Genomic DNA, 13,560 nt, shown 5'->3' with positions numbered 1-13,560 from the left:
TGTATGTTACCAACGCTGAGATCACAGGCCACATGTAGTTTCTGTTCCATGTTTTTCCTCTCCACTCATTCAGGCGTCATGACCCTTTTCCACCCCATTAAATACACTTCCATAGCAGACTTCTAAATGGCTGAATGATTTTCCAAATTGTGGATACGCCTTAATGTATTTAACTCCTTACCTATTAGTGAGAATGTAGGTCCTTTCAAACCTGGGGCTGTTATAAGTAGTGCTGCAGCGAAGATCTTTGTGCATCAAAGTTTGAGTGTGCAAGTGTGTGTCTGAGTGTCTGAGTGTGTGTGATGTCTGTAATTTAGATTCTTTGAATGCGAATGAAGTTGGTCAAGGGATATGAATACAGGTGTGTGTATTTCTTTTTGAGGCTTTTGATGCATTGTTAAAGTTGGGAAAGCGAAAACACATAGAGAAAAGTCCATCAGACATAATGTAAACCATCATCTGTTATTCTACAGTGAATCTCTGTGAAATCCCTACCCGGGCTAAGACATAGGCCATGGCCAGCCTCGAAAGCCCCTCTCTGGCTCAAATGAATCCCAAACCCCTGCTCCTCAGCCTGGGAAGAAATCACTGCCCCGACTTACACCTAAATGCTGTATTCTTTTCTTTATAGCTTCACCATCCAAGCGTGTACCTCTAAGCACTGTGGTGCAATACTGTCTGCTTTGGGCACTGATAACTAGAATCTACATAATGCGTTCCTTTCTATCTGGTTTTGCCGGCTCACGACATGGTTTTAAAATTCATCCGCGGTGTCGCAGGGAGCTAGCTGTATGTCATTCTTTCTCCACTCAACTTCTCTTTCGTTTTCTCCGAATCTGGGTAAGTTTTGTTCTCTGCTTCAGGTTCTCATTTCTGAGGACCCAAAGATGGGTGGTAGGGGAAGCATCTTCTTTCATTTGCACTCTTTAATTTTTTTTTCAAGCATTTTGTAAGATCCCGTCATAAGGTCATCTGTAAAATCTCGTTGTGTTCTCTCATTTTCTCAGAGAGCTGGCAGAGCAGGAGTCTTTTTTTTAAAAAAAGATTTTAGTTATTTATTTTTAGAGGAGGGGGAGGGAGGGAGGAGGAGAGGGAGAGAAACAGAGACATCATGTGACAGAGAACCATTGATCAGTCGCCTCCTGTGCGCTCCCTGACTGGGGACTGAACTGAAACCCAGGCATGTGCCCTGCCTGGGAATTGAACCAGTTTCTGGGACGATGGCCAACCAACGAAGCCACACTGGTCAAGGCCAGAGCAGGATTCTTAACGTCCCCATTTAACAAACGAGGAAACTGAGACTCGGGGCTATGAAGGAAACACTTGGATGGCGGGGGGAATTGCCCTCTGCTCCATTTCACAGGAGGTGATGAGCTCATAGGGGACTCACTGCTACGTCTGGCCTTCTTCTTCTTTTTTAAAAGATCTATTTATTTATGTTTAGAGAGGGAAGGGAGGGAGGGAGGGAGGAAGAGAGAGAGACAGAGAGAGAGAGAGAAACATCAATGTGCGGTTGCTGGGGGTCATGGCCTGCACCCCTGACTGGGAATCGAACCTGCAACACTTTGGTTCGCAGCCCGTGCTCAATCCACTGAGCTACGCCAGCCAGGGCACATCTGGTCTTCTCAAGGAAGCCAGGGCAGCGCTGCAGATTGGAAATGGACTCTCTCTAACATTTATTCCGGTGGCCCCTGGATGCCCCAGCTCTGAACACTGCTGTGTCCCAAGTCCCTGTCCTTGTCCCTTCTCCATCCCTATGCCCTCCCTAGGTTAATTAGCTCACCCAATCCCGTGGCTTTAGCCCCACTCAGACCCCGACAATGCCTGCATTCCTGTCTCCAGGCTGACCTCCCCGCTGAGCCCTGGAATTGTGTGACTGCCCACTCAACATCGCCATGTGGCTGTTGAATTTGACATCTAACACCGCCAAAATCAAATTCTCCACCTTCTCTCCCAAACCTGCTCCTCCCACAATCTTTCCCAACCTGGTAAATTCCAACCCCATCCTTGCAGTTGCTCAGGCCAAAAACCTCAGGGTCACGATGAACTCTCTCTCTCTTTCACACCCAGCACTTCAACAAATCCTACAGGTCCTATTGTTAGGATAGATCCACAACAGGCCATTTCTCCCCCCTGCCCCAGTATCGCCCTGGTGTGAGCCATCAGCGTCTCTTGCCTGGACTATTGCAGTATCCTCCTCCTGGTCTCACCGCTTCCGACTTCGCCCCCTCCGAGTCTCTTCCCATGGAGCAGGCACAGGGACCCTGCTACAATCTGTCCGATCATACCTCTCCTCTGTTCACAGCTTTCCACAGCTTCCCAGAGAAACAGCCAGAGTCCTTGCAGCCACCTACATGGCTCCCACATTGGCTTCTCTCTCTCCTCAAACTGCCTTTCCTACTACTGCCCTGTGCCCTGCCTTTCCCTCCTCCTGGCTCTTCCTGCGTCCAAGCCCCTGCACCTGCTGTTCCCTCTGCCTGGAACACAGGCAGGGCCTGCACCCTCACCTCTTTTAGCTCTCTGCTGACATGTCACCTCCTGAGCGAGGTCTTCTCTCACGCCCTGGGGATGCCTGGCCCATCACTCCCTGTCATCTTCCTTGCTTTGGTTTTCCCCACGGCCATTGCCACCATGTGGCTGATGTGGTGTTTGACTTACTGGGGTCTTAGGGGCCATCTCTCCTGCCACTAGAATGTCAGCTCCGGGAGGGCAAGGGCTCTTACCTGTTCTGTTCACTGGTCTCCATGCCTAGCATGGGGCCAGGTGTGCACATTGAGGTTTTGTTCCAACCTGGAGGTATTCATTCATCCATTTAAGTAATATTTAGGTGTGCCTGGTGCTGTTCTAGATGAGGCAAATAAGATTCTCCTAGTCCACCTGGCATGGATTTAGGGTCAGACATCCCTGGATGGCAAAGCTCTGGCTAATCGGGTGAAAATGGAAGTGACATGTGAAACTTCCATTCTTAAAAGGGCCAGGCACCCCCTGCCCTTCCCCCTTTCTCTTCCTGCTGGTTGACCCATGACCCTAGAGCGTTCATCTTAGAGCACCCAGTGAACACCACACGTTAAGGGTGGTGGAGCCACAAGTTGGAAGGAGCCTGGGCCCCAGCAGCTTGAGGACTCCATCCTGCCTTGGGTTGTTTATGCCTGGATCATAATGAGGGAGAAACCAGCTCTATTTAAAAGGATTCGTCACGACTTGGGTCTTGTCACCCTGTCTCTCTTTAAAATAACTAATACGGTGACCTCGATTGGGTTCCTTTCTGAGCCTCAGTTTTCTCACGGGTAAGAAAGAGGCAATAATAATAATAATACCTACCAGGAAGGGCAGTTGTGAGAATTTGATGTCACGTCTTAACAGTGCCTGGTATGTAGTGAGCATTCCAAGAAATGGTAACAGTTTTTGTTAGAATCATCCCCCCCCCCCCCCGCCCGTTCAACTAAGGCTCCAGGAAAATTGGAATGTGCCCAGGAAATTTCAAAGGCAGGCTGCAGCATAAAGGGCACTGGGGGAGGGCGTGGCTAATTGTGTTTCTGCTGGCTACAGAGGAAACCCTCCGCTTTTGGTAAGAGTTGCTAGTGGGATTGCCAGGTGTCTGGGTTTGGACTGGGCAGCCCTATTTTTGAGCTTTCAGTCCAGGAAAGAAACTGGAGAAAAGAAAAGATCTATAAATGTGTGTCCAGTATGTCTGTTGAAACCATCTGGCATGCTGGCGGCAGAATTTCAAGATACACCACCCAGATCAATCTCTGGGTCTTGACTAAATTGTAGAATTTACCTTTCATGCACTAATCTCTTTCTGAACCATTTTCTTAACTTTACCCTCAACCCAGGCTTCATGTTACAAACCTTAGGTCTTCACCTCAGTATGGCGGACAGCAGCACCCCTCTGCATTTTAAGAGGGAAGTAGGAAGAGGGTGATACTTTATTCAAAAAAGAGGGTGACTATAATCACCCAAACTGGGATGTTATCAATAATTATTCTGGGACGACTGGTACAAACCTGGACTGTCCAATACAAGCCAGGGTATTTGGTCATGTCATTAATAAAGGAATTCATTTAAGTGGGGGCGGGGAGTCTAGGGGAAAGATGGAATATTAGTTGGGATGCTTTTGGCTGCAAGTAAAGGCAACTTGAGCCAACTGGCTTAAACAATAAAATTTACCTTCTTATACAAAGTTATACAATTTTATTACCTTCTTCTACAAGAAGCCCAGAGGCAGGGCAGTTCCATGGTTGGTTAATTCAGGAGCTCAGTGACATCAAAGATTCAGGTTCTTTCCATCTGTCATTTGGGCATTTTCAACTGGTTAGCAATGTCCTTCTTCATGGGGTCAAGATGGCTGCCACACCTCCAAACATCACGGCCTCACCCAGCTACAACAGCTAACACTCAGTTGAAGGTCAGGCAGCATTCTACGCACCTTGGGTCTATTAACTATTTTAACCCATGCAACAACCCTGTGAGGTCAGAAGTCTTATTGTCCCCATTGTACAGATAGATACATCAAAGCCCAGAGAGATTACTTTGCTTGCACAAAGTCACACACTAAGGAAGTGGTGGGGCTGGGATTTGAACCCAGGAAGCTGGTCTCTACAGTTACAATACACGTCCACAGGCTGAAAAAGAAGGCACACATGTCAGTAGCACAGTTGGGATTCAAACTGAGGGTCCTGAGCATTTTCTTCAGGCTATATTTCTAATGGTTTCTGGCAGGAATATGATTTGGCAACGCTCTGGAGCCCTGGTTTAATCTGGTACCTATTTTGCTTGAATCAGAACTTGAACCAGAGTCCTCTGGAGAGACCTGCTCCCAACAGCGAGGCTTCCTTTGGAGAAGTTTTGGCTTGAGGATTCGAGGGGTTGGCTAAACTAAGACCATCAGGACGCACATTATGGTTTGGTCTGAAGAAATGAATCCCAGCCTGCGTGTCTAGCACTGGGCTCGGTCGTTGCCGTTCTGTCCAATGTCAAGGGTGGAGATGACTCTTCTTTTCAGAAAGTTGCTCTTGGTTCTCAGAATGGAGAAAAGACTCCCTGGGTGGCTGGCCTGACTGAGGGAAGACCTCATCTGCGTTTGGGAAATGACTGGTAGTCCTGGGCAGTCTGATTACTCATTTCTCACTGGGCTCTTTCAACTTGGGGTGGACCAAAATCCCCCTTTTTTCTCCCCTGCTTTATCTCTCTTTTTTTTTTTTTTTTTTTTTTTTTTTTAAGCAGGGATTGAGAAGGGGGCAGCCTTCTAATCCTGAGCCTGCAGAACCTGATGGCGTCCTGTCCTGGAATAAGGAACTGCCTAATGTTTCCAGGCAGCATTAACGTCTACCCTGCAGCTGTGAGGCTTATGCAATTGAAACGAAGTGGTATTTCCCACTATTTGTGAAGTACATGGCAACAGAAACTCTAAAAATCGTCCCTGCAGAAAAGAATTTCCCTATCATTATCATCAGAACTGAAAGGGTTTTTTTTTTTTTTTTTTCATTTTTAAAAACTCTTTTTTTTGGTGACGGTTTCCCAGTTATGGTCTATTTTAGGCCCTGCCCTGGAGACATACGAGGATCTAGGGGCTCCCTACTGGAGATCCTGGGGAGTGTGGGTGGAGGTGATGGGGAAGAGGGGAGGAGAGATCGAGGCTGAAATGGGGGCAGGAAAGGAAAACCTCCCCCAGCTTGTGTTGCTTAGTCATGTTTGTTCCGGGAGTTTCCCTGTGCCAGGAGGAGCTGGGAGATCAGCCAGGCCCCGGAGTCCCCATTGATGACACCAGTGCTGAGCCCCCTGACTGAGGCAGGGGACCCGGAGTAGGCAGTGACCTGAAGCAGAGGCTGGAAGGTGCCACCAGCCAACCAGAGAAGCTGAAAGGATCTCGCTTATGTGTTCTGTTTACTGATCGACTGTTAACTTGGTTACTGTCCCTCTCCCCCGCTTCGCACTGGAAGCAGCAGGAGGGCAGGAACCTTATCTGTTGCATTCACTGCTCGGATCCCAGCCTGGTGCATTGTAGCCCTCGGTCAACACTCCTTGAGTGCAGGACGGAAGGAACGTGCTGTCTTTCATTCATCATCGTCTGCCCTCCCCACCCCAGAACAACATCAGCTCCACGAGGGCCTGACGTTGTTGGTCCGGTTCCCTTCCGCAGTCCCAGGATCTCACTCGCTGCCCAGCGCATAGTAGGTGCTTATGGCAGACACTCCTCTCTTGACAGTAGAACCCAGGTGGTCCAGGCAGCCAAGTCCCAGGAGAGGCGACAGGACTGTTTTAAGTTGACGGTGATAACCCTGCTCTTGGTCAGGGACTATTTAAGGGAGGTCACGGGACCCATGCTGCCCTGGGAGGTATAAGGGAAATTCTGCCTGCTGGGGCCTTTGGGGAAATTTTTCTCTCTCTGATAAGAGGAGAACGCCCCTGCCTTTTCCTTCTCTTTCCTTTCCTGCTTCAGAGTCATTGCGTTAGCAGGTGATGTCATCACTGTAGCAGCCATCTTGCAAACCTGAGGCTCCACGACCTCTGGAGAAGAGCCACCGTGATCAGGACGGCAGGGCAGGGTCGAAGGCACCTTGGTCCTTCACGATGTCACCAAGTCCTGAAACAGCCAGGGGAACCAATCTCCTTTGCATCTTTGTTAAATAAACAATGTCTTCACGTGTTAACCCCTCAGTAGCCCATTTTTCTCCTCCTTGCAAGCCAAATGCAGCCGAATGAATTCAGCCCTCAATCCACGAGTTGAATAAATAAAAGCCTTCACTTATTGAGCGGTTAGTACCTGCTTTAAGCACTTTCCCTGAATTAACTCAGGAATCTCTGCAACAACCTTATGATGTCAGTACAGTTATTATCCTCAGTTCACAGCTTTGGAAAAGGAGGCACAGAGAACTTAAGCAATTTATTAAAAGTTGGACCATCTTCCCCTGGTGATGGGAGAGTGGGGAGAAGTATTCCAGAGGTATCTGAGGGAGTGACGGAATACGGAAGTGTTGGGGTGGGCCAAGGGTGGGGTCCACTCACAAATGTGAAATGCTTAGATGGTCTTTTTGGCAGTGTGGGCCAATTCTTGGGTGAAATATGGGATGGGTGTGTGTGTGAGTGTGTGTGTGTGTGTGTGTGTGTGAGAGAGAGAAACAAGGTTCTCTGAAGGTGAAACAAATTTTCCATGGTCACAGCTGGGAAGGGGGACTAACATTTGTTGAGCACCTACTATGTGTCAGATACTTTGTATCAGTGGTTCTCAACTAGGGGCCATTCTGTCCCCCGGGGGGCATTTGTAGTGTCTGGAGACATTTTTGGTTGTCACAATTGTGAGTGGCACCTAGTGGGGAGAGGATGTTGCCAAATGTCCTTCAAAGCACAGGATGCTTCTCCACAAGTAAAAATTACCCGCAAATATCAACAGTCTTGAGGCTGAGAAACCCTGCTTTGCGTACAATTTTTCTCTTACAAAGGCTCCCATTTTACAGGTGAGGCAACTGAGGCTGAGAGAGGTGAAGTGTCTTGGCCAAGGTCACCGAGCCAGTTAGATTTGGAGCTGAGATACAAAAGGCAAGCCCGTTTCATGCCAAAGCCAGGATGCATCCACCACGCACTCCCCTTGTGGTAGACAGGACTCATTAAAAGGTGAGGCAACTGGAGTTCAGAGACATGTAACACCACACAGCAGAGCTACTCCAGCGACCTGTACAATTTTCTGAGAACCTTGGCAGTCAGCCACATTCTGGACATAACCGACTCCACTAACCATACCTGGCAGGCTCACCTACCTCATGCCCTTTACTCCCTGCCCAAGGGAACTTCACTTACCCAAGGCCCAGACCAAATGCCATCTTGTCCATGATCCTGAAGGAACAGAGCTTGTAGGGCGGAAGCTACCCCACCCTTGTCCAGTGTCTTTAGGCACTTCCAGTATTCGCCCAGAGGCCACTGCGAGAACAATCCTGGGTGTTTGGAACAGAAAATAAATGAGCAGTAATGCTCCTTCCTAAAGGATGATTACAGTCTACAAGGGGATATTATACGAAACGGCCAGTCCACTGCGGAGATAATACCATCTCCGGCCAGTGAGTAGGGAGAGGTTGGGTGCACAGATTGGAGAATGGGGCCTGGCCAAGAGGGCTGTTTATACAGGCAATAATAATTAAGAACACACGCTTATAGAGACCTTTCTAAATGATAGGCACTGTTCCAAGTATTCCCTATGGATTAACTTGCAACCGTGTGAAGGACCCTGTGAGCTAGGAGCCATTTTTATTCCCATTATATTGAACAGAACACTGAGGCTCTTGAGACAAGGAAACCAGCCAAAGGTCACCCGGCTAGCAAGTGTGGGAGATGGGGTTGGAATTTGAGCATCATACCTTCCTGTGAGGCAGGCAAAGTCACTGTCACACAGAGCAGCCAGGACGAGAAGCCAGATTCCCAAGACCTTACCCGTGGAGGTGGGTGGATGGGAGAGGGGCTCAGGCAGAGCAATTATCACTTAGAAACTGAGAACAGATGGTTTCTTCTGGGAAAGGTGGAAAGGGTAGGCTCAGCTCATGGGGGCAAAGAAAAATCCACAAAGAAAGAGAAAAAGGAAGAAAGGATGGAAAGAAAAATAAGGGAAGGAAAAGGGAAAAGGAGTAACAGCGAGAACCTCACGTCTTCCTTCTCAAGGTCGAGTGCTGCGCTCGAGGGCACCCAAAGGGCTGGGTGTCCCAGAGGCAACACAGCCCGGGCGCGGGCCGCCCCTCTTTCTTCCTCGGGCCGGCTTGCTACCGAGCGCGGCTCCGCTGCCAGCGTTTCCAACTGGGTGTTTACTCGGCCCGGCAGCGGCCACGGCGGCCGGACCTGCGTGCTTGTGCCTGTGAACGCAGGGTGTCGCGTGTGTCGGGAGGGAGTGGCGTAGCCCGCGGCGGGGGTGGGGGCGCCACGCGTTGGGCTTCAGAGTTGGTGCGCTCGCATCCGAGCTCCGCCGGGCCCCTTCCGGAGAGCTCCTCCCGCCGGAGAGCGGCTGGCGGCCCCGCTCCGGTCGCGCCGAGTTTCCGACGTTGCCGGCGAGCGCCGCGGCGCTTCTCTGCGGCTCAGCGCGGCGTGGCACTTGGCAGACACTCCCTGGGAGGGCGGGTGGCTGGGGCCCGCCGTCTGGGAGCCCCGAAGGCCGCCTCCTCCCGCCCCTGGTCCAGCCTCCGCGCGCTGCCTCCGCCCCCGGCCGGGGCGCCCGCCCCTAGTCCCGCCTGCCCGCCCTCCCGCCCCGCCGCGCCGAGCGCCGGGCCAGCGGCTAAGCCGGCGCGCCCCGTCCGAGATGGGGCGCTTGGACGCTTGAGTCGCCGTTCGGCGCGACCTCCGCGCGGGGGAAGTACTGGGCGCCGTGCAGCCGCGCTAGAATGGAGGTACCCGGCGGCAACAACTCCTGCGGCGATGGGACTGGGGACGGTGTCCACCCGGACCCCCGGGCCCCCGGCGCCACTGCGCCCAGCTCCGGTCCTTGCGCTGCAGCCCGGGAGTCGGAGCGCCAGCTGCGCCTTCGCCTCTGCGTCCTCAACGAGATCTTGGGCACCGAGAGGGACTACGTGGGCACCTTGCGCTTCTTGCAGTCGGTAAGTGTCTCCCGGGGAGACCGGGGAGAGCGCAGCTCTGGGGCCTCCGCGCGGGGCGGTCCCCACAACCTGTGGCCGCAGATTCCGGGGGTCTCGAGAGTCGCCTCCGGGGCGCCCCGCGGAGTGCGCAGAGAGGAGATCCGTAGAGCCGGACTGTCTCCTCCTAGGCTGGCAGGCAGTCCAGCCCGCCCCGGGGTCTCCGGCACTCCTGTTCCCCCCGGCACGCTGCCCTTTTGTCTTTTTCTTTTCCCCTCCCCGCCTTTCAAATAGTTTTAAAATTAGTTACATCCGTGAGGCAGGGGCTCTGGGAACCAGGCGCCCGGAGCTTTCGCTCCTTCGTTTCCCCCCGCCCCCGGGGCTTTCTTCGCCTTCGGGTACACCACGGACTCCTCACCCAGGACGCACCCTGGAAACGTTAGAGCCCGGGTCCCTCTGTGCGGAGTAGAGTAGCCCAGAGGACGGACGGAGATGGACAAAATCCAAAGCCCAGCGGGCGGACGGAGATCGATAAAACCCCAGAGTAGGACTGCGGGTCCCCACGCGCACGCTTTTGCTGGAGCTTGGGGAGGGTGGTGTTAGAACTCACGACTTGGCAGTCCCACCCTGCCTCCCCCACCCTCATCTCCAAGTTGCAAAACCACAGCGACAGACTGTAAAATAACAACCGAGCGCTATGTGGCAGGTACCTATATGTGTCATTAGAAGGTTTAACCTTTACAAGTGGCTCATGAAGGAGGGACCATCCCCCCTCCTTTTTTTTTAGATGGGAGAGGTTAGTTCCAGGGAGGCTGAGTATCTTGCCCCGAAATCACACAGCTGGTTAATTGGGGAGAGTGGGTTTCGAATCAAGGCAGGCCCAGCCGGTACTGTGAACCCCTATCCTATGCTGCGTTTCTTCCTTCTTCTTTTTCTGCGAGAGGGAGGAAGGGGCCGCTTCCCTACTCTCCTAGGAAGTGAGAAAAGTGGCCGTGGAGTGGAGGGGGTGGGACTGGGCCCAACCTCTCGGAGAGTTAGGAGACTCCAGGGCTTTAATCTCCGTGCCTCCTGCTGGGACCTCATTTACTCCCTTCTCTGCTCTAGGAAGTCTTTTAATCCTGCCTCAGGAAGGGCTGGCGGGGGCGGTGGTGTTTCCTTTAGAGACCTCAGAGCCAGGCTCCGCAGCTTCCAGTCTCTGGGGGCAAGAGGGAGACTCTGGCAGCCTGCAGGGTCCCCAGGAGCTTGGGGGTGTAGCCGAGGCTGTGTGAGGTCCGAGTTCCAACTCAGGGAGAGAGCCCTTCTCTCTGTGAAAAGAGGTTGTGTGTGTGTGTGTGTGTGTGTGTGTGTGTAGGGAAGGGCAGGGGGAGTTGTACAGAGGCATTGAAAACCATTTGGCTAAAGGACCCTTCGAGAAAGGCCTGTGAGAATAAGGCAGGGTTCGCACCCGCCCCCCCCCCCCCCCCATCGCTCCCTCTCTCACAGTTAAATAAAAGAATCTGCTCAGTTTGAAGCTGGCAGTTTCTGAATTAAAGATGTAGACAGTCCTGGCATCGCTGAGCAATGTCAGATTCTAGGGAACTCCTCACTTCTCCTTCTGACTGCTGCTCCCTGCTCCTCAGCCTGGAAGAAAGAGAGGAAAGCAGTTTTTTCCTGTTAACGGGAAAGAAAGCCCTTGCCCGAGGGGCGGTGGTGTGTTTCAGAGCGGACAGAGACTGCGTGCAGGTTAACTGTGGTTTCACATTGTCCACGTGTAGAGTCCGGGGAAGCTGGAATAATGGAAATTGATTGGAATCAACCATTCTTCTTATTAAAGGAACAGGGGAAAAATGGTTTGTCGACTTCCACATGATCTCCTTGGCACTTTTAATTTGCTGAGCTCATCATTGTCCGTCCTGAGATGAGCTGGTCCGGCTTGGACGTCTCGAACCGGTCGTGCCACCTGTCCTGGCCTCAGTTTCCCCACCTGAAAAAGGAGGGGAGGCCATCTGGGCTTCCTTTCTGCCTTGCCCTTTTGGGTGTCCCTAAGCTGGTGCCAGAAAGGGACTGATTGTGTAACCCAACCAGCCATACCTTGTTTGTGAGCCGCGGGAGGCCTGTCTCGTTTTGCTCCTTCAGAAACGGCCCCCAAATGACCCAGGGCCTTTTCATTTGGAAAGCCCAGGGTTCAGAGCTTCAGGAACTGCTAATTAGCGAGGCTTTCCACGCAGCAGCAGCAGCAGCAGCAGCGAGGCTGGCAGCCCGCAGGTTGTGATTCTCGTCTCTCTTCCCACTCTCTCCTTCCAGCTTTTGTACTTGCTAAGGGATTTTTTTTCCCCCCAGCCTCCTGGCTCCGGAGGATGGAAGAATGCTCAGTAATCCCTCCCTGCTTTTGATTCCATGTGGCGGAGTCAGACCTCGAAGGGCTTTCCTGGCCCCCGTGTGTCCTTGGCTTGGAGGTTCCGTTGCCAGTAGAAGGGAAGCCTTTGTGTAGCCCGAGCGTGGTGGGAGCTGCAGGGAAGCCAGGTCCAGGTTCTGGCCCGCAAGGAGAGGACAGTCTCATGGAGGTGGGCAAAAAGGGGGCTTACAAAAATCCAAGCACAAGGCTGGGCTCTGTAGCTAGACTGCTTGGGGTCAAGTCCTGAGGCTCTGTGACCTTAGGCAAGTGGTTTACCGTTTCTCGGTCTCACTTTCCTCATCTGTAAAATGGGGGTTGATAATCGATCTTATCTTAGAGGGTTTTTGAGACAATGAGTTACACAAATACGTATACAGCACTTGGAACAGGGCCTGGCAGGCAGGCAGGTATGGGAGTATTCGTTATTATCATTACTACGACAATTAAACAGGTCAGGCAGGGGGCTGGGGTTCTAGGATTCCGGCCTCCAGAGCGCACGGTGTGTCTGGGAGGGCTGCCTGGGGAGAGCAGGGGCTGAGTCAGCACCCAAACGAGGATGGGGGCTCCGAATGGATTTCGCTTTGACCGTGTGCAGTGGCCACAGGAACCGGTGGTTTTGTTGGGTTCCGGGCCTGACACTCTGTGTTTTCTCCAGAATCCCTCTCTTTTCCCACTTCCTTCAGGAGATGGATCGCACCCGCCTCCCCATCCCCAAGGGGGGCTGACGACTCCGGTGCCACGGTTTGCGTGTATTGATTTGAGGCAGGGAAAGGCAAAGACAGGCCCCTTGGAAAGGGGCCGGATCTCTCCCCAGGGATGCCGCAGAGGCTGTGAAAGAAATCGCCCCAGCGCCTGACTCTGAGCGTGGGGCCTGCACATTTAGAAGCCCCCCGCTGTGCCGAGTGCTCCCTGGGTGCTCTCGGGCGTGTTGATAACGGTGATGACAATGATGGTCGTTGCAGCGCGGGAGCTGACCCTGCTTCATCATTGGCTGCTCTAAGCCCTGTGCGCGAATCAGCTGACTGGAACTTCCTCATCCCTGGGAAGGGGGTGCTGTTGTAGGTGCTGTTGTGATCCCCACCAGCAGATGAGGAAACCGAGGCCGATGTAGTTTACATGAGCTTTGCTGGGTCGTGGAGGCGGCATTTCGCCAGTGTTTGATCCCAGGCTGCCACCCTCAGAACTCGTGTCCCTAGCCGCTCCGCTGCCACGTGGTTTATTAAGGCGGCAAGACTGGAATTCAAGCCCGTGACCCTGACCCCCTGCCTGTGCTTCCTCAGTTACTTCCCCTCTGTGATTCCTTTTCTCTCTTCCGCAGAATGGCCGGAACTGCAGGGAAATGGCAATGCCGGGCTTCCGCGTTCCCCCTCTGTGTTCTGGGTCTGTGCTTGGTGGGGGGGTTGAGCGGGGGGCTGTGGAGCCTGGCTGCTGGTGTTCGGACCCTGGCTTTACCTCACACCGACTGGGCAGGTCACTAGCCTGTGCTGTGCCTCCGTTTCCCCATCTGTACAATGGGCACATAGCACCTCATAGGGGTGCATCATAGGGGGCATCATAGGGGTGTTGTAAAGTTTGAATGAACCTGAGGTTGAATCTCTTTTTTTTTTTTTTTTAAGTAGGGTGTTTCTTCTTTCTTTC

General features: G+C 52.6%; 1 protein-coding gene and 1 long non-coding RNA gene across 3 annotated transcripts in view; one reads left to right on the top strand and one right to left on the bottom strand.

The window, feature by feature from the left end:
- Positions 1 to 3,336: 3,336 nt before the first annotated feature.
- LOC118496852 lies at positions 3,337 to 9,079 on the bottom strand. The gene is made up of 3 exons (XR_004899410.1): positions 8,352 to 9,079; positions 7,798 to 7,931; positions 3,337 to 3,650 (listed from the first exon to the last, which is right to left on the bottom strand). It is a non-coding gene; the product is annotated as an uncharacterized LOC118496852 (long non-coding RNA).
- A 132-nt stretch (positions 9,080 to 9,211) lies between these two features.
- Positions 9,212 to 13,560, top strand: part of PREX1 (phosphatidylinositol-3,4,5-trisphosphate dependent Rac exchange factor 1) — a 171,442-nt gene continuing 167,093 nt past the window's right edge. For both annotated transcript variants that reach the window (XM_036009946.1, XM_028523978.2), the window contains exon 1: positions 9,212 to 9,572. In XM_036009946.1, the coding sequence (XP_035865839.1) occupies positions 9,360 to 9,572 (213 nt within the window). In that variant the 5' untranslated portion in view covers positions 9,212 to 9,359. The remainder of the gene's footprint in view (positions 9,573 to 13,560) is intronic.

The sequence above is a fragment of the Phyllostomus discolor genome, chromosome 9 (genome assembly GCF_004126475.2).
Source record: "Phyllostomus discolor isolate MPI-MPIP mPhyDis1 chromosome 9, mPhyDis1.pri.v3, whole genome shotgun sequence".
Classification (NCBI taxonomy): domain Eukaryota; kingdom Metazoa; phylum Chordata; class Mammalia; order Chiroptera; family Phyllostomidae; genus Phyllostomus; species Phyllostomus discolor.
The sequence above is the reverse complement of the archived record's forward strand: the minus strand, read 5'-3'. Positions and strand labels throughout refer to the sequence as shown.